The 19,784-nt window shown below is 40.5% G+C and overlaps 1 protein-coding gene across 4 annotated transcripts in view; it reads left to right on the top strand.

The window, feature by feature from the left end:
* LOC122059553 (MLO-like protein 11) overlaps positions 1-19,784 on the top strand; it is a 185,012-nt gene that overhangs the window by 161,900 nt on the left and 3,328 nt on the right. The window contains exons 8-15 of one of the 4 annotated variants that reach the window (XM_042622394.1): positions 4,883-4,968; positions 5,640-5,689; positions 6,025-6,065; positions 6,264-6,434; positions 6,552-6,587; positions 8,097-8,180; positions 16,092-16,159; positions 16,244-16,304. In XM_042622394.1, the coding sequence (XP_042478328.1) occupies positions 4,883-4,968; positions 5,640-5,689; positions 6,025-6,065; positions 6,264-6,434; positions 6,552-6,587; positions 8,097-8,180; positions 16,092-16,159; positions 16,244-16,304 (597 nt within the window). The remainder of the gene's footprint in view (positions 1-4,882; positions 4,969-5,639; positions 5,690-6,024; positions 6,066-6,263; positions 6,435-6,551; positions 6,588-8,096; positions 8,181-16,091; positions 16,160-16,243; positions 16,305-19,784) is intronic. The other 3 variants (XM_042622395.1, XM_042622396.1, XM_042622397.1) reach the window with 3 other exon arrangements.

Raw genomic sequence — 19,784 nt, 5'->3', positions numbered from 1 at the left:
CCCTTCCTAATAGCAATAGGAAGATCTAACTCTTATGGGGAAGGAAGGATATTACCTGATTGAGGAGGGTGGATCTTAGGAGTTGGATTCAAAGAGGACTCTTGGCAGGTCTTCTTGTTCCTCCTTGTGTACCCAATGGTGTCCTTTTCATCACCTGAACCTGAACTTGAACCACCTCTTAAATGATCACCAACATCAATAATATCCACCTCTTTGTGTTTCCCAATGTGAAGCACAAAAGGAGAGAGAGGCAATGGGGAAAGAAAGGGGATCTCATTAGTAGTCTTTTCACTTCCATTATGATCCCCCTGAAAAGGATGCTGAGGAGAGGCAAAAAAAGGTGCAGACTCAAGGAATGTGACATCTTTAGAGAGAAGCGTTCGTCGGGAAGAAGGATGATAGCACTTGTATCCCGTGGTAGTGGTGGAGTAGCCAAGAAAGATACATTCAAGGGCCTTGGGGTTCACTTTAGTCCGAGAAGACTTATTAACATGGACATAACAAATACACCCAAACACTCTGGGGGGAAGAGAGAAAGGAGGCTGAGGAGACAAGGTGTCCAAGGGAGTTTTTGAGCCAAGGAGTTGTGTTGGCATATGGTTGATCAAATAAGCAGCAATAAGAAGAGCATCAGACCAAAAAGTTTTAGGAATATGCATGCCAAAGAGAAAACTCCTACTGAGCTCCAACAAATGGCGGTTTTTCCTCTCAGCTATCTCATTTTGTTAAGGTGTGTCAACACAAGCTAGCTGATGGATAATACCATGGTCAGTAAAGAAGCCTTGAAGACCACCATACATATACTGCCCCCTTTGTCAAAACGAATAATTTAATTTTGGTGTCAAATTGTGTCCATGCCATATTATAAAAAAATTTTAAAGGCATCAAACACATCACTCTTGTGCTTCATCAAAACAGTCCAAGTAGCACGAGAAAAATCATCAACAAAAGAGACAAAGTAACGAAAACCAAGTAAAGAGGTAGTAGTAGCGGGCCCCCAACCATCAGAGTGCACAATGTGAAAAGGAACAGTAGATCTATTACCATGATAAGGATTAGAAGAACGACAATGTTGAACAAAAATACATGGTTCACAATTAAAGACATGAGAATTGGGAAAAGAAATATATAAACGAGGTAACTATTTCCTCATAACAACAAAAGATGGATGTCCTAAACGTTGGTGCCACAACATCATAGAATCCATATAACTGCTAGTACGTCCACACACATAAGACTGAGTTGTAGCCAAAAGAGGTGATTGAGGTTCAAGTAGGTAAAGCCCTTTCTCTTTACGCCCACTGCCGATAATCCATTTCATCACCAAATCCTGAAAGAGAAAATGAGAAGGAAAAAAGTGACAATAGTTTAAGGATTTTTTCAGATGACTCACAGATAAGAGATTACGGGTAAGGTCAGGAACGTAAAGAACAGAATCAAGTGAAATGGAAGAAGTAATACGAATGCTACATTCACCATAAATGGAGGAGAGGGAGCCATTGGCAACCCTGACCTTATCTCTACCGGAACAAATAAAGTTCGTATCATAATAATGGGATGTACCAATCATACGATCCATAACACCAGAATTAATAACCTAAGATGGTGTTGTGGAGGGGGGCAGATGAGGAAACCTGCAATGCGGAAGCTGAAGAATCTGGCATTGTAACGGAAGAAGATGATGAGCCTCCCAGTTGAGACATGACTCTGCAGAATGTTGCAATATCCTCCCTAGTAAGGGAACTGTGCTCTGCTTATGGGCTAGGAGTAGAACTTGTATTAGCATGCTCGGCCTCAACACTGTGGGCTCTAGCTCCCCCACTAGATCCACCAAGAGCACCACTAGTACCCCCATGCATACCAAGAGGTCGACCATGAAGAACTTAGCATCTATCTTTGGAGTGCCCAGACTTCCCACAATGATCACAGCTTCTATCATCCCCACGAGGTTCTGCCACCACCACACCAATCTTTCTGAGAGCTAGTAGTAAGAGTTGACCGCTCAAGAGAAGGAGCATGTGCCATGGCCACCCGCCTAGTCTCCTCACTCTGCAAATAGCTACACACTTCATCAAGGGATGGAAGTGGAGACCGACCCAATATTTGTATCCGGATCGGCTCATACTTAGGTTTCAACCCACCAAGCAAAATAAGAACCTGCTCCTTCTCAAGTGTTCGGTAAACCTTAGCTTCATCCTCAGGATTGGACAGTTGGAGGTCTCTATAGTGATCATACTCCTCCCAGAGACTAATGACAGTGTTGTAGCATTCAGAAATGGTTTTATCTCCTTGCTTCATGCCAATAACCTTCTAAAGTAATTGATAAACCTTGGCCGAGTCACCCATTCGGTCAAAGGTTTTAGTAACACTGTCCCAGATATCCTTGCCAGTTTCCTTTCTTATAAACCTTCTTCCAGTCTTAGGTTTCGTGGAAAAAATCAGCCATGTCATAACAATGGAATTTTTAGTCTCCCACTTTGGATAAGTCGGGTCATGTGGTTGAGGAGCTTTAATGGTACCTGTAACATACCCTAGCTTTCCCCTACTCCGCAAGGAAAGCTTCACAGAATGAGCCCAATCTAAATAGTTGGTGTTGTCTAACTTCACAATAGAGATCTGAGTATGGGGGTTATCAGAAAACATAGGAGTAGGAGGAGCACTACTTAATGCACTGGCTGAAACATCACCAAAGAGGGCTCCAAGTCCACTATCTTCAGACATCTTATGGATCAAGAGTCACAAACACAATGGGGAGTACACACTCTACCTAAAAATTCCTTCCCAGATACTCAGAGATAAGTCCCATAAAGGGAAGAAACACTATGCCAAAAGAAAAAACAGATCGAGGCATCCTTTAAGAGAAGCAAGATAGGTCATAACACTCCACTAGACCCAACAAATACAGCTCACAGTCCAACACAGCCGAAATCCATCATAAAGCACATTTGGAAGCCAGCAGGGAGAAAAAACAGGGGAGGGCTGTACGTGAAAAATAGTAGAAGAAGAGATTGTGAGCTCACACCTCTTTTCCCTTAGAACCGAGGGCTTAGGGGCCTAGTAGAGAGGCCTTGGGCAATTCAAATGGGCCATGCACCACCCCTAATGGTGGCCGGATGAGAGAGAAAGGAGATTCACAAAAAAGAAGAGGGCAGTAACCAGAAATTGGTTCTAACAGCTCCTCAACAGCGTCAGCCCTTCTAAAAACTTCTCAAGAGTTTGCTTGGGCCTTCTTTCAACCTCATCCAATAAATACTTCAAGTTTTTTCACATAGTGGTCTTTTCCTTGGAACCCCTTTGTAACTTAAGGTTCCAAAGAGAGAAAATAGAAGGAGAAATACTTGAATCCGACTCTCAAACCGAGATGTTGTCCTCTGATACCAGGTTAGAATGTAAGGTTTGTGATTAACTAAGGAAGGAGGAGAGAAAGAGTGAGAAGAAGAAGAATGGGTTGGAGAGGAAGAAGATGAAGAAGAAGAAGAATGGTAGAATATGTGTGTTGTGAGTAAAGTCTCACTAACACCAATATATTACCTCACTAACATATTTACAAGTCTCACTAACACCAATATATTACCTCACTAACATATTTACAAGATATTACACATACCTCCCTAAGGAGAGAATAACACAAACCTCCTTGAGGAAAAGGAAAAATAAAACATAACTATGCCAAATTACTAAACTACCCTTAGTAACATAACTAATATCTCCAACATGATGTTCCCTAAAGCTCCAAGTAATTTAAGCACAATAATGCTGAAATCTGGAAATCAGATTTAAAAATAAAACCCACACTAGTGCAGAGTACAGGGAGACCTGCGGCTGGAGGTAGGGACCTCTGTTGGAGCTCAAGTATGAATCAAATGGAGGCCCTTGGTGCTGATGAAAACCCCCAAAGATCTTTGAAAACTGATGGCTGGTTTGAGAGATCCAGCAGTTCTTGATTTCAGGACTTTAAAATAGGAAACTTGGGTTGGTCTTCAAGAACAGCAATTAGACATCCCTAATGAACACCAAACAAGGATTGAGTGGGCTCCTTGAGGTTTTGAACAAACACCTAAAACATCTCTGAAACTTGCTGGCTGGTAAGGGAGATCTGCTCCTTCTTGGTTTCCTGCCCATGAATAAGGAAACTAAGAGATTCTTCAAGAACAGATGATAGTTTTTATCACTCATCTATCGCAACATCCTCGTTTCCGCCACATTAAGTTTGTTTAAATATTTTTTATTACTGCCCAACATTCACCCTCATACATCATTGCTGGTCATATGACAACCTAATAACTCGAGATAAAATAATACTTGACGTTTTGCATGCTTTATAAATTGTATTCTGAGTTCTTTTATCTATTTTATCTCTTTTTGAGTGTGGTATATAGAGATCTTACCATCTTTTCAGCATCAATTGGGCCACCCTTCGTACCATACCATTGGTTGGCCAACCAAAGCTTTTAAGGATTTCTTTGGAGGTTTCACCTTCAATTTGTGTTTTGTGTTTGTTGTTGGAGTTGGGGCAACTGAATCTTTGGGGGATGGATACAAAGCATTCGATTTAGTTGCTGAACAATTAGATAATCACTATTTATTTACCTTCGATAGATTAAATGGTCATTATATATTCGGCTTCTTTACTTAAGGAGCCCAAGAGGGTCATTTTTCTTTGTTGTGGTCGAAATGGCATGATTCTTGGTAATCTTGTAATGACTCATTGCTGCCTTTTTTGGTAGCCAGGTAGTGTGTATCTTTAACTTCTGTGAAACGGACCAATCTCTCTTCTATGGGTTATGCTCCTTTGGTCAATCCTACCCTAAATTTTCTGCACTAGTGTGGAAGTTTATTCCCTTTTTATTTATATTTCTTTGACATTTTCTATGCTTGGCAGAACCACAACCTTACGGTGAAATATGATTTCCACAGCTATATGGTTCGCTCTATGGAAGAAGAGTTCCGAAGCATAGTTGGTGTGAGGTTAGACACCGCATTGTTAATTTTGCCACTTCTTCAGTTATTCACATGACCATAAGTTGTTTCGGGTTAAGTTTATGCTCCTGGCTTTTGAGACAGATTGCTAGAAATGCCCAATAACAGCCTTTTCATACCCTTTTCTGTGCCCCATCAAGATTTTGTTACTGCAACTAGGAATCTTGTCCCTCCCTCTATTAAATTCTATTTGGTTGTTATCCATTGATGTCCAGCCTCTTGATTGCAACCCAGCAAATGGCTGGTGACACTGAGTTTGACTTGGTCTCAAGCTTCCTGATATGAGATATGAATGAATCAATGAAATGAAGATGGGAATCAGTTCTCAGAGCTCAGGCTAGCCAATTTACAGAAGCTGTTACTATTTTATTTTTAATTGTTCTCTACATAATGATTTATACCTTCCCATTTACATGGCTTGGTTGAGCCATCTCCACCAATCGATGGAGGATTGTATTTCTTTCTTGCCATAATCAGATCTGTTACGTTTTAACAGCTTATACTTTCTGGCTCCACCTGAATTTCGCCTGGTCAATTGTATTGGCCATGCTCATTTTTTCTTAATTTACTGTTTGTTTTAGTGTTGATATTTATTTGAGCTGTTAAATTTTCCTTTTGAGATAGCCAACTAGAATGCCTGATTGTGGATTGTATTGCAGTGCACCACTGTGGGGATTTGTTGTTGCTTTCATGCTGTTTAACGTGAAAGGTAGTTAATAAATTCATTCTTTTATTTATTTATTTATTTTTATTTGGGGGGGTGCGTTGGGGGGTGGGGGGGTGGGGTGTGGGAGGAAGGGGGAGGTGGGGTTATTTTTACGAGATGTCTCTAATTACTTACATGATTAAAATCCATGTAGTTATATCATTCACATCTTGTCCAAGATGTTATCAACCATCAAACATGAATAACTTCATTTCTGCTCCCCCTTCTCCACTGTGACCCCCGCTTCAGGCTTATAGTCATAAAATACCATCTTATAATTTTTGCTACTTTATTTAGTAAACTCGTGTTTCCATTGGTTTTGGATACTGTTTATGCAGGGTCTAACCTTTATTTCTGGATAGCCATCATTCCTATTACTGTAAGTCAGTGATAATTGTGACAGAAATTTCTTCCATGTTTGAGTACATAGAAATGCATTTATATATACCTTAAAAGTATTATACAGTTTGCTAGAAGAAAGCTAGAAGTGTGTTCGGCTGGCACCATGCTTATCCTTATCCAATTTTGGTATCTCTGTCACCTCTTATTAGTTTTGAAACCCTGTGTTATTGTGCAGCTTGTGCTTCTGGTGGGAACAAAGCTGCAACATGTTATTGCGACTTTGACGTTGGAGAATGCTGGCATAAATGGTTTCTTCACAGGAACAAAGTTAAGACCTCGAGACGATCTTTTCTGGTTTAAGAAACCAGAATTATTACTGTCCTTGATACATTTTATTCTTTTTCAGGTTGGTCTCTTTTACTCTTGATATAGTGTTTAGAATTGGAAAATTTTCTTCTGTCTGCCAATGGACAGAACAAAACTGAATACTTCTTTTTTATCATTTTTCTCCTTTTGGATGCAGAACTCATTTGAGCTTGCATCCTTTTTCTGGTTCTGGGTATGTTCTCTTATGACGCTGGTTTGGTTCACATTTTGAAATGGAGCTGTCATTTACCTGTGTAATCTTTGACAACCTGAGATTGCTTTCCTAATTTCTGTGTTTGTAATGGTCCATTTTTGTTAGAACTGCCAGAAGATGGTGAATTTGCCTAGTATGATGGGAAATTGAAATAACCTAGAGAAGGGGGGGGGGTGAATAGGTTATACTAGTGGATTGTTAAAACTCTTTTGATTTAATGTTCCCAAAGATTGTAAAATAAAAATGCGGAATAATAAATTAATCACAATCACACAATACCGGAGTTTATAGTGGTTTGACTCAATCCGAGTCTAGTCCACTCCCTACAAGTTCTACTTGTTAGGTATTCCACTAGCTCTTCCCTTTCAGTATAGTAGATAGGGAGGAAAATCTTTACAAACTCTTTTAAGAATATGAGGATCCATATAATCTCTTTATAGGATGAGAGGGTCTTTTACAATCTCTTTCAAGGATGAGAGGGTCTTTTACAATATTTTTCAAGGATGAGAGGGTCTTTTACAATCTCTTAAGGATGAGAGGGTCCTCTACTCACTTGTCTAAGTACGGTCTAGAATAATGTGTAAACAAGGTGTCCAATGCTAGAGTTAACCCAACTCTTAAATTAAAACAAATTCAAAGGGGAATAGAAAATGAAAATATGTAAAAATATGAAAAGAATGCACCTTCGAAGTCTTCTTAATGTTTGCAATGCAAATGCCAAGATATAGATGAAGACTTGTGGATAACCTTGAGTTCCTCTTGAATGGAAAATGAAAAACTTAAACTTAAGAGATGGTATATACCAATCTCACTTCTAATGCTCAAATAATGCTCCTTCAAAGTTAAGATTAATTGTTAATTAATGAGTAGCATTAGAAGTATTTATAGGTGAGATTAGGGATGAAAAATAGGCAAGAAATCTCACTCAAACGATCACTTTTTGGGTCTACTGGTCAACCACCCAAAAGAGATGTTGGCAAAAACTAGCCATTAGAGAGCCGTTGGAGCCAGCCCGTTTCATACCGGTCAGGTACAGGTTGACCGGGGCTTTCAGTCGGTCGACCGCCATTCGGTTCAGGCACTCCCAATTATTGACAGGTTTTTGGAAAACTGACATTTCGTCAGTATTTGGGCCATAACTTTCTCGTCCGACTTCCGATTGGTCTGATTCCAAGTGCGGTAGTAAATCAAATCTCTACAACTTTTGTGTAGATCTTCTGATACCTATTTCAAGGTTACCCAAAATGTCCTTGAATAAGGTCATTTCTGTTTCTCAGCAATTTCCTAAGACATGTTATACCTAACATGTTCCTAACAATCTTTAGGTCTTGAAACTTAGTCATAGGTACTTCCTAAGTTCATTCTAATGTGATATAAACTAAAGGATGCAATATATAATGCATGCTTATGAGATGCAGTGTAGCGCTTGTGTATGGTGTGTGCACTATTACATTGAGCTACACTTAAAGTCTTCTATTCTTCTTGCAGTTGGTCCTCAAGAATCTTCCTGTTAACCTTGCATATTCGATGCTTCAATGTACTTCAACTCATTTCAAGACTCGATACTTTGAGGTCTGGTACCTTCTTCAAGTTTTGATACGAACTTTTTAATTCTTCTCATTTGATGACTTCAATCTTCATTCCATTTGCCGAGTTGGCTCTTTGACTTGAAGTCTACAAAACAATACTTGAAGGAAAATTGTGAAATATCTTCACTATAGGAGTGTGGGTATGTCCCTAACAGAAATCATAAAAGGAGCAGTTCAGATAGGAACATAAATTTTAGCGTAGGTTAGATAAAGAAAAATAAAATGAAAAATCAAATTCTTAGATTCTATTTTTCATGTTCTAATTCTAGCATATAATTGCCAAGGTTCAAGATCTTGATCTCGGTACAGGTTTCGTTGGGCAAAAATACCAAGATTCGCATTTTTTGCCTAATCACTCGATGGTTGGTTTCGGTGGCCATATTGGCTTTTTAGCCCATGAAACTTGTCAATTAGCTTATTTTAGGCCTTCTAAACAGAGTAGAAACCTTAGTAATGTACGAATAGATTACAAAAAGCTAACCTCCACAATGTATAACCCCAAACAATACAACTAGTAACCCAATGCTAGCAAATTACACTTAAAGATGCTTAAGAAACAAAGAAGCAAAACCCAGAAATAACCCACACAAGATTGAAGCAAACCAACAAGGAAAAACCCAAAAGAAAGACAATCGGCCAGGAGAGAAAACGCTTGCGTTAGGACCAGAGAGGGAATGAGGCAGCTGTAACTGTAGGGCTCAGAATGAGTTGCACTCTTGGGGGTAGGTAGTCCCTAGGTAGGGTACAAAAAACCTAAAAATTTGAGAAACTTCTGAGGGGTGTTTGTTGAGATACTTACTTTCTTGAAAATCAGACCTAGGAGAGAGAGAACTTCCAAGAACAATGGCTGAATGATTCAATCGGTACTCAGGTAAGGATCGATTGGTCCCTGGAGGGTCTGGAACACCTCTGTTTAATGCTTGGATGAACAATGAACAGCCGAGGGAGGAATAGGAGATCGATCTCTCTCCTATTCCCTCTAGGCTGTTGGTCGATCCTGACTTGTAGGCTTTTGAACAGGTCTGAATTTAATCACAACAGTAGACAATGGCAGCAGACACTAAAAGCAGTAAACTTGAGAATAAAAGAGAGAGAGAGAGAAAGCGCAAGGAGAATGTGAGTAGAAGGTGGCTATCTCAATCTGGGCTTCTCACCCACAACTATCCCAGCTGTTCTAAGTAATTGATTGCAATTTTTCTTTATTCAAATGTGAAATTATGAGTTTATAGGCTACTCTATTTAAAGAGGGCAGAATAGCAATCATAACATAATTAGGAGCTATTTCCCAAATAGCACTAGACACGCCTAGTAGGACTTGGACTCATAATAGGACAAGGACTCTAACTCCAACATGGAGTAAGCTACTTAACTAAAGTCCCTATATGACATTACAATCGATGGGCCCAATGGCCCTTATTTAATTACTTAACCCACTTGACTAAGTGGGGCGATAAGGTCTTTTGGGCTGGGCTTCTTCCTGTGATAGCCTAGCCCATAATATGGATCTACAACAGCTCCCCCCTTCTTAGGATCATTCGTCTCGATGAATGGATGGACATATAGTGCTCGTAGAGATCCGTATCAAGATGCCGAAAGTCATCTGTATGGATCTAGGCGCAATCTTGTTGCGGTCGTTCTTTCCATTTGACGAGGAACGAGTAGTAACCCTTACCACCACGAATGGTAGTGAATTTGTTGTCAAGGACATTTTCAATAACATCATCTGCTGGGGTTACAAACTGGGGAAGCTTGAGGGTATGCTCCATGTCACCTTCATGAGAATGGTGTCCCACGTATAGTGTAAGGTCAGCCATATTGAAGACATTGTTGATCTTCAGAGTAGGAGGTAGTTCCAGCATGTAAGCATTGGGACCAATACGCTTCAAGACTTTGTATGGACCCATCTTTCGAGGATGGAGCTTGTGCATTGTACTGGGAGGGAACCTCTCAGGTGCAATTCGAACCATCACCATATCACCAGGTTGAAATTCCACGTAGCGTCGATGACGATTAGCAGTTGCTTGATACCCGTCATTGCTAACGGCTATGCGGTGACGAACATTAGCATATACCTCTGTCATATGCCTCAGGAACTCATCCGCTTCAACACTAACACGGGCATGAGGTGGCAATGGTACCATGTCAACTGGTCGTTGTGGCTGTATTCCAAGAACAATTTCAAATGGAGTACGACCGGTGGTGCGGTTGACGAAGCTATTATATGCAAACTCTGCTATGTCAAGAACAGATGGCCAAGTTTTTTCATAGTCACGAACTAGGCAACGGAGCAGATTGCCAAGGCTTCTATTCATCACTTCCATCTGACCGTCTGTTTGAGGATGGAAAGCCATGGAGAACTTGAGTTTAGTATTTGTTTTGAGCCATGGGGTCTTCCAAAAGTAGCTCATGAATTTGACGTCCCTATCTGAAACAATTGATTGTGGCAGTCCATATATACGCATTATCTCTTTGAAGAAGAGTTTGGCTAGGTGGCTTGCGTCAAGTGTTATACTGCATGAGATGAAGTGTGCCATCTTGGAGAATTGATCTACTACTACAAATATGGAATCATACTTCTCCCGTTTGGGTGGTAAGCCTAGGACAGTCAATGCTTATGTCTAACCAAGGTGCATGTGGAATGGGCAGCGGTGTGTACAATCCTACATTCTTCTTCTCTCCTTTAGCAAGTTGACAAGTACAACATCTTCGAATAACATGCTGAACATCCTTCTATAGTTGAGGCCAACAATACAAGTCTATCATCATAGAGTAGGTCTTGTCTTTGCCAAAGTGTCCACCCATTCCTCCGCCGTGTAGTTCTCGAATTAAGTGATGTCTTAACGAGGTGTTTGGAATACAAAAACGTTTGCCCTTGAAGAGGTACCTGTCATGTGTGGAAAATTTGTCATCTCTTCCTCGTAACTTCTTGAATACTTCTGGAAAATCAGCATCAGTAGCATACTCATCTTTGATATGTCCCACCCTTGTACTTTCTACTGTGAAGGTATTCATCATTAGCACCTTCCGACTAAGTGCATCATCTTTTTGATTCTCTTTTCCAGCCTTGTACTTGAAAACAAATACGTATCCTTGCAAATATGAGATCCACTTAGTGTGCCAATCACTAATAGCCTTTTGTGAATGCAAGTATTTTGAGTGCTTCATGATCCGAATAAAGTATAAACTCTTTACCAATTTAGTGTCTCCAAATGATTGAGAATTTGAGCAACATAGAGTTTTAAGTCATAAGTAGAGTACCTTCTTTTTACATCATTCAACTTTTCACTGTAGAAGGCAATCGGATGGCCCTCTTGCATAAGCACTCCTCCTATCCCAACATGGGATGCATTAGTAGCCACTTCAAACATAACATCAAAATTGGTTAGTCTAAGCACTGGTGCTTCTATCATCTTTTGTTTGATCAAGTTGAATGCTTTAGTGGCAGCTAGAGTCCATTGGAATGGAACTTTTACCCCTTTTGTGCACTCTGTGATTGGGGCTACAATAGCATTGAAATTCCATATAAACCGCCTGTAGAATGAGGCAAGACCGTGAAAGTACGAACCTCTTTTAAGGTCTTAGGAATTGGCCAATCAACCACGCTCTTAACGTTCTCCGGATCAGCTTCTATACCTTATGAGGACATAATAAAACCAAGGAATATAACCTTGGGCAGCATGAAAAAACACCTCTTCAAGTTGATATAGAGCTTCTCCGTTCGTAGTACCCTCATGACACGTCTCAGATGCTCAAGGTGAACTCATCTTGTGCCTTGCTGTAAATCAATATGTCATCAAAGTATACTACAAGAAATTTGCCAATGAAGGGGTGCAGTACATGTCTCATCACCCTCATGAAAGTGCTAGGTGCATTGGTGAATCCAAAAGGCATAACCTTCCTTTCATATAGCCCTTCTTTTGTTTTGAAGGCTGTTTTCCATTCATCCCCTGGACGGATTCGAATTTGATGGTGGCTACTACGCAGATCAATCTTTGAAAATGTAGAGGCTCCTGTCAACATGTCTAGCATATCATCCAAACGAGGAATAGGAAGTCTGTACTTTACTGTGATCTTATTGATAGCACAGTTGTCAATGCACATACGCCATGATCCATCTTTCTTTGTTATCAATAGGGTTGGTGCTACACATGGACTCATGCTTTCTACTAGGAAACCCTTTCTCAACAGATCATCCACTTGTCTCTTGAGCTCGGCATGCTCTGTGGGGCTGAGACGATAAATGGGAAGATTTGGGAGTACTGACTTAGTGCCCTAGGTCAATGGCATGTTGGATGTCCCTCATAGGTGGTAGTTAATCTGGCAATTCATCAGGCACCAAATCTGAAAAATCAGCAAGTGACTCTTTGATTTGTGGTGGAAGTTTTACCTCTTTCACCAGTTCAGCTGCTTTAGTAACAAGGGCTAAGATCAATCCGGTGTCTTCACTAGTAGTGAAGAACTCCCTATGGGCAGCACACAGCTTATTATCCAACGTGGGCTTCTTGTTGATATTGTCTTTGAATGGTTGCTTCTTTTGCTCAGTGGTTCCTGTGGGAGAGGTCTTTGCATCATTCTTTAAGACATGTTGTCTTCTTACTTGGGCAGTTCACTTGGGGTATGTTGAGTGGATTTAGAATGAATGGCTTGCCTTTGTGATTGAAGAAGCATTGGTTCTTAGTACCTCCAACTGGAACATTGTTGTTGTAGACCCAAGGCCTTCCAAGTAGCACATCAGTGAGGACCATGGGAATGACATCACACCATACATTTTCTTCATAATCTGAAACCTTTAGTGGTACAGAACAACGTTGAGTTTCAGCCATGGTGTTGTTGTCTAACAGTGATACTTTGTATGGCTGTGGATGGGGTTTAGTCTTAAGTTTTCCTTCCACCACGAAGGCTTGGGATACTACATTCACACAACTCTCGCTGTCCATAATCCTCTGAGCCTTATGAGGTCCACAAGTCATCAAAGTGTAGATGTTGTGCCTCCTCCAGTCTTCCCCCTTAGATTTAGCCACTAGGATACTTGCAACCACGTTGACATAGGTATAAGGATCATCGTCCTCTGGTGCATACTCATCGTCAAGTTCATCTTCCATCTCTTCAACAGCAACATTAATAACCCAATCATCATCTTGAGGTTCATGGATTTGCAAATCAGGGTTGGACTCAATGGCGTTGATGCTGGAGTTGGATCGTCCACGCTTGGGGCAGAATTTTGCAACATGACCAGTTCCCCCACAGCAGTAGCATGTCACAGCTCTTGTCTCCCTTCCCCCCATTGGAGCCTACCCTTATCCTGTGTAATTGGTGGAGGTCGGGTAGGGAATCCACTGGGTTTAGTTGGTGCGAACTGTCTCTTGTTGTTAGTGGGCTGGCTGTACCTCCTAGAGGATGATTTGATCAGATCCTCTGCCTCTAGTGATTTTTCAATACAGGTGTTCATGGAAGGTTCTTCATCTTCATAATAGGCACCTGTGCATGAAAGCAATTCATTAAATCTATTAACATATTCTTCTATAGTAATAGTACCTTGCCTAAGGGTATTCAGCATGTCATAAAGTCGACGTTGGTATGTCAGTGGAAGGAACCTATCATTGAGGATCAGTTTCAAGTCTTCCCAATTGCAAGGTTTTTGATGCCTGCGCATGAGTTTATCTTCTTCAGCTTTCCACCAGTCCTTAGCTCCACCTGTTAGTTTAGTGACAACTAATTGGACTTTCCTTTCTTCAGGCATACGATACCATGGAAATAATCATCAAAGGAGTTCAGGAAATCATGGAAGTAGAGGGGATCATATTTTCCGTTGTACTCTTTTAGTTCCAACTTCACCTTATATGTATCATCCTGGTGAAATTGGTGACCTTCATATTCATCATATTCTTCACCTCGTATTGGTAGATTCCTTTGAGCCTATAAGGTGACCCTTCTAGGTACATAGGGAGTGTTGTTGATAGTAGGCTGTGCATTAGCTTAGGCAGCAGTAGCCTAAGTATTGGAGTGAGCAGCAGTAGACTCTCTCAGTTCTGTCAGTTGTTGGTCATATCCGTCCATCCTTGCAGTCAAGGTTTGAAGGGATTTCCACACATCTTCCAGAGTGATTTTTTTGGCGCTTTCTTCATCCATAGCTCTGATACTACTTAATGTAGGAGTAGATTACAAGAAGCTAACTCTGACAATGTATAACCCCAATCAATACAACTAGTAACCCAATGCTAGCAGATTACACTTAAAGATGCTTAAGAAACAAAGAAGCAAAACCCAGAAATAACTCACATAGGATTAAAGCAACCCAACAAGGAAAAACCCAAAAGAAAGACAATCGGCCAGGGGAGAGAAAACACCTACGCTAGGCCCAGAGAGGGAATGGGGCGGCTGTAACTGTAGGGCTCATAATGAGCTGCACTCTTGGGCGTAGGTAGTCCCTAGGGATGGTACAAAAACCTAAAGATTTGAGAGACTTTTGAGGGGTGTTTGTTGAGATACTTACTTTCTTGAAAATCAGACCTAGGAGAGAGAGAACTTCCAAGAACAGTGGATGAATGATTCAATCGGTACTCAGGTAAGGATCGATTGGTCCCTGGAGGGTCTGGAACACCTCTGTTTAATGCTTGGATGAACAGTGAACAGTTGAGGGAGGGATAGGAGATCGATCTCTCTCCTATTCCCTCTAGGCTGCTGGTCGATCCTGATTTGTTGGCTTTTGAACAGGTCTGAATTTAATCACAACAGTAGACAACGGTAGCAGACACCAACAGCAGTAAACTTGAGAATAAAAAAGAGATAGAGCAAGGAGAATGTGAGTGGAAGGTGGCTATCTCAGCCTGGGCTTCTCACCCATAGCTATCCCAGCTGTTTTAAACAATTGATTGCAACTTTTCTTTATTCAAATCTGAAATTATGAGTACATAGGTTCCTCTATTTAAAGAGGGCAGAATAGCAATCATAACATAACTAGGAGCTAGTTCCCAAATAGGACTAGACACACTTAGTGGGACTTGGACTCATAATAGGACTAGGACTATAACTCCAACATGGAATAAGCTACTTAACTACGAGTCCCTATAGGACATTACAATTGATGGGCCCAATGGGCCTTTATTGAATTAAATAACAACTTAGTTAAAATAAGGAAATCGGCCCAATGTGCCCTTATTTAATTACTTAACCCACTTAACTAAGTGGGGCGATAGGGGTCATTTGGTTTGGGCTTATTCCTGCGATAGCCTAGCCCATAATATGGATCTACATCACTTAGTTTTTGTAAAAATCAAACCCAAAATGATACTTTGACTTCGGAGTCTTGTAGCCTAGGTAGGTAGGTAGTCTTCCGGCCCTTCACCCTAGGCTATTCCACAATAAAAACAAACGACTATTGACCATGTTTCTATGAAAAAAATGATTTTGAGAAGAAAATGATCTCCAAATGTTGATGTTGAAGTTGTTAATCTCCACTATAGAGGAGAGATTTGGTAAGAAAAACCATGAAAAGCTCACTTTTTCTTCATAGTAGGGCGAGAGAGGCAAGTGATGTCAAGTTGAGTGTCGAAATTATGTATGTTCCCCATGTGACTTGGTCTAACTCGACCGTGTCGAGTCAAGACTGAGATATTCTTCGATGATATCCCAACCGAGACTCTGTACATTTTATATATCGATTGTGCTCTCGTCTCGCCAAGCCGAAAAAGCGAGTTAATAGTGAGATCTTGCCGAGACCTTGAATGATGAGAATTGCAAAACATGGTGAATTAGCTGAAGATAGTTGGAAAATTTTACAAAATAAATTTTTATTAAATGGGAACATAGGAAAATATTTTTCATTTCATCACTAGTTATTAGTTTTTATGTGGAATCTTTTGTTTTATCTGAACTGTCTTGATTTATTTTACAGTGGCAGTTCGGGTATGATTCATGCTTTATTAGGAATCACTTTCTGGTGTATGCTCGACTGATTTTGGGGTATGCGTTCTACACAATGACTTTGTAGTTTTGTAGGTTTGCTCATTTGAAAATATTGTGTCATTTTCTCAACGTCATTTCTAGGTTTGCTGGACAGTTCCTTTGCAGTTACAGCACCTTGCCACTCTATGCATTGGTAACTCAGGTAATCCACTAGATAAGTATGATATATTTTTTGAAAGAAGGGGAACGGAATTAAATTATATTGTGGGACATAAAATTCCTAAATCATGCTGGTTACTCTTGTATTGTGCCTTGGTATGCCTTTTTAGTTTTAATTTTAATCATCAACTTTATTGATAGTAAACCTTAGTTGCGCTAGAAAAGTCATAGCTGCCAAGTGTTAATTACATTATTCATAGATATTCTTGTTAGTGATATTAGTTATGTTTCCCTAAGGGTAGTTTAGTAATTTTTTGTTATATGTTATATTTTCCTTTCCCTCCTTAGGGAGGTATGTATAATATCTTGTAAATATATTAGTGAAGTAATATATTGGTGTTAGTGAGACTTTACTCACAACACACATTCTACCATACTTCTTCTTCATCTTCTTCCTTTCCAACCCTTTCTCCCTTATTTAATCACAAACCTTACATTCTATAAAGGTCCTTTTGTCTTTGGCAGCAAATAGGGATTGGCTATTGTATCAATTGGATGTGAAGAACGCCTTTCTACATGGCAATTTAAAAGAATATGCAAACTCCTGGCTTTAAGTTCCCTTCTACTGCAGGAAAAGTGTGTCTTCTTAAGAAGGCCCTGTATGGCCTTAAACAATCTTCAATGGCCTAGTTTGAAAGGTTCCGACTGGCTATCCTGAAGAATGGTTATTCCCAAAGTCAGACTGACCACACTTTGTTTACCAAGCGTGGTAATGGCACTATTACAACCTTGATTGTCTATGTGGATGACATTGTGGTAACTGGCGATGACAGGACTGAGATAGACAATCTAAAGAACTACTTAGCCCAACAGTTTGAGATTAAGGACCTCGGACCCTTAAAATATTTCTTAGGGATTGAAGTGTCTAGATCTAATAAGGGCATAAATATATGCTAAAAGAAGTTTATTCTAGACCTATTGAAAGAAACCGGAATGTTAGGCTACAAGCCTGCAAGTTTTCCTATTGAGCAGAATCATAAGCTGGGAGAAGATGTTGGCTCTTCTCTTGTTGATGCAGGGAAATATCAAAGGCTAGTTGGGAAGCTCATTTATTTGTCCTTGACTCGTCCAGACATTACTTATGCAGTGGGGGTGGTGAGTCAGTTTATGCATGCTCGCATGGGTGAGCACTTTGATGCGGTTTACTGCATTCTTCGGTACTTGAAGTCCTCTCCAGGAAAAAGATTACTTTTTGCCAAGTATAACCACATGAGGATAGAAGGCTTCACTGATGCAGATTGGGTTGGCTCAATCTCTGATAGGAGATTTACATCAGGTTATTGCAAATTTGTAGGTGGAAACCTAGTTACATGGTGGAGCAAGAAACAAGTTGTGGTGGCTCAGTCTAGTGCAGAGGCAGAATTTAGAGCCATAGCTCATGGAGTGTGTGAACTTCTCTGGTTAAGAAGGTTGGTCCAAGAGTTGGAATTTGATACTGAGGCACTTGTGAGGCTTTATTGTGATAATAAGGCTGCTACCGTAAGTATAGCCCACAATCCTTTGCAGTATGATAGAACAAAGCACATAGAGGTGGACAAACACTTCATTAAAGAAAAGATTGACATTGGTTACATATGCATACCTTTTGTGAGGACTAGAGATCAGCTGACTGATATCTTCACAAAGGGTCTTCTTCATCATCAGCTCAGTTCTCTGCTGTTCAAGCTGGGAATGCATGATATTTATTCTCCAGCTTAAGGGGGAGTGTTAGAGATATTAGTTATGTTTCCCTAAGGGTAGTTTGGTAATATTTTCCTTTCCCTCCTTAGGGAGTTATGTGTAATTTCTTGTAAATATGTTAGTGAAGTAATATATTGGTGTTAGTGAGACTTTACTCACAACACACATTCTACCATACTTCTTCCTCTCCAACCCTTTCTCCCTCGTCTTTCTCTCTCTTTTTCTCCCTTGTTTAATCACAAACCTTACATTCTAACTATTCTTGCCTCTATGGCCGTACAGATCTACATTTTATTTTCCATTCTTTGCTTCTTTCAAAGTGAATGATGTAATATAGTTTTATTGTAAACATTGATGGTTAATATTTCATAGGATTAGATCCGTTCCCGATATGTATTTCCATTTGGTGGAGAGCAAGTGATAACCTGAGACAATGTTAGAATCACACAAACAAAATCAATGTCGGCCAGAAGGGTTGGGTTGAAGATGGTTGTTGGCAGCGAGATTGGAGGAACCTGGGGAATTGTGGCCAGAAGGGCCAAAGAAGTGAGGTTGACATCTAGCAAAGGACAATCAATCTGCAAAGAGGTTGATGTTGGCGGAGAGCGTGAGCAAGGTAGAGACATATCAGGAATCAATCGGACATGATGAATGTCAGCCGGATGGGCCGTGGTGGGCACGGTAGATGTCAAAAGTGTTTGTAGAGGCCTGGGATAGGGCTGCAACAGGGCCAGGTTGAGTCTTGCCTTTTCAAACCCTAGCCCAACCCTGAGTCCCCTTAGTTAGGCCCAAGTCTGGCCCAACCCTTACTCAAGGCCTAAAAACCTCAACCCATACCCAACCCTGCCAGGCTCAGCTCAGCCTAGGCCCGCCCTGATTGGCCCTGATTGGCCATGATTGGACAGGGCTGGGCCGGGATGGTCCTGATTGACCCAAACCCTGCTTTGCATTTAGGGCCAGGCTAGCCTGACCATATAAAATGTATTAATGCTAATACCACTGCAAAAAAAATTTACCCACCCCTGCAAATACACCTCCACACCTGTGCGGCTACCCCAACCTGGACGAAAACATACCCAGATCTGCCCAATCGAACCCAAAAAATTAATGATTTGTTCTATTTTTACATTACAATGGATAATCTCAACCGTTAATCAAAGGGTCCAACCAGTGATAATCTCAATCTTCGAAGTATTGGTTTCGCATTGTTTCTTGGCCCTAGCCAATGCATTGGGTTGCCTAGACACCGTGACAACTATGACATGCGGTTAATCAAATAGAAAGCAGTCAAAACTGCATCACTCCAATAAAACTTGGGAAAATGCATATGAAATATAAGAGATCGAGCAACTTCTAGCAAATGCTGGTTTTTTCTCTCAGCCACACCATTCTGCTAAGGAGTATATGTACAATTAGTTTGATGTACCATCCCCTTGGCAGAACAAAATTCAGATTTTTTTTTTTTAGTATATTCAGGGGCATTGTCAAAACGGAGAACTTTAATTGAAATACCAAACCGAGTCTTTATTTTATTATAAGATTGTTTAAAAATAGACATGAATTCTTATCGATCTCTTTTGAAACCAAGTCATTTGAGAGTGATCATCAACAGAATAAAGAAACTTGACTGACTCTTGACATGGCAAGGACCCCAAACGTCAGAATGAATTAAAGAGAATGCGGAGTCCGAGAGACATCACGATAAGGGAACAAAGCACAATGATGCTTTCCAAGCTCACACGCCTCACACTCAAGTTGAGAAGTTGAGAGATATGCTTGCAAC

This window comes from Macadamia integrifolia, chromosome 13, assembly GCF_013358625.1.
Source record: "Macadamia integrifolia cultivar HAES 741 chromosome 13, SCU_Mint_v3, whole genome shotgun sequence".
Taxonomy (NCBI): domain Eukaryota; kingdom Viridiplantae; phylum Streptophyta; class Magnoliopsida; order Proteales; family Proteaceae; genus Macadamia; species Macadamia integrifolia.
This window is presented reverse-complemented; position numbering and strand designations above follow the sequence as displayed.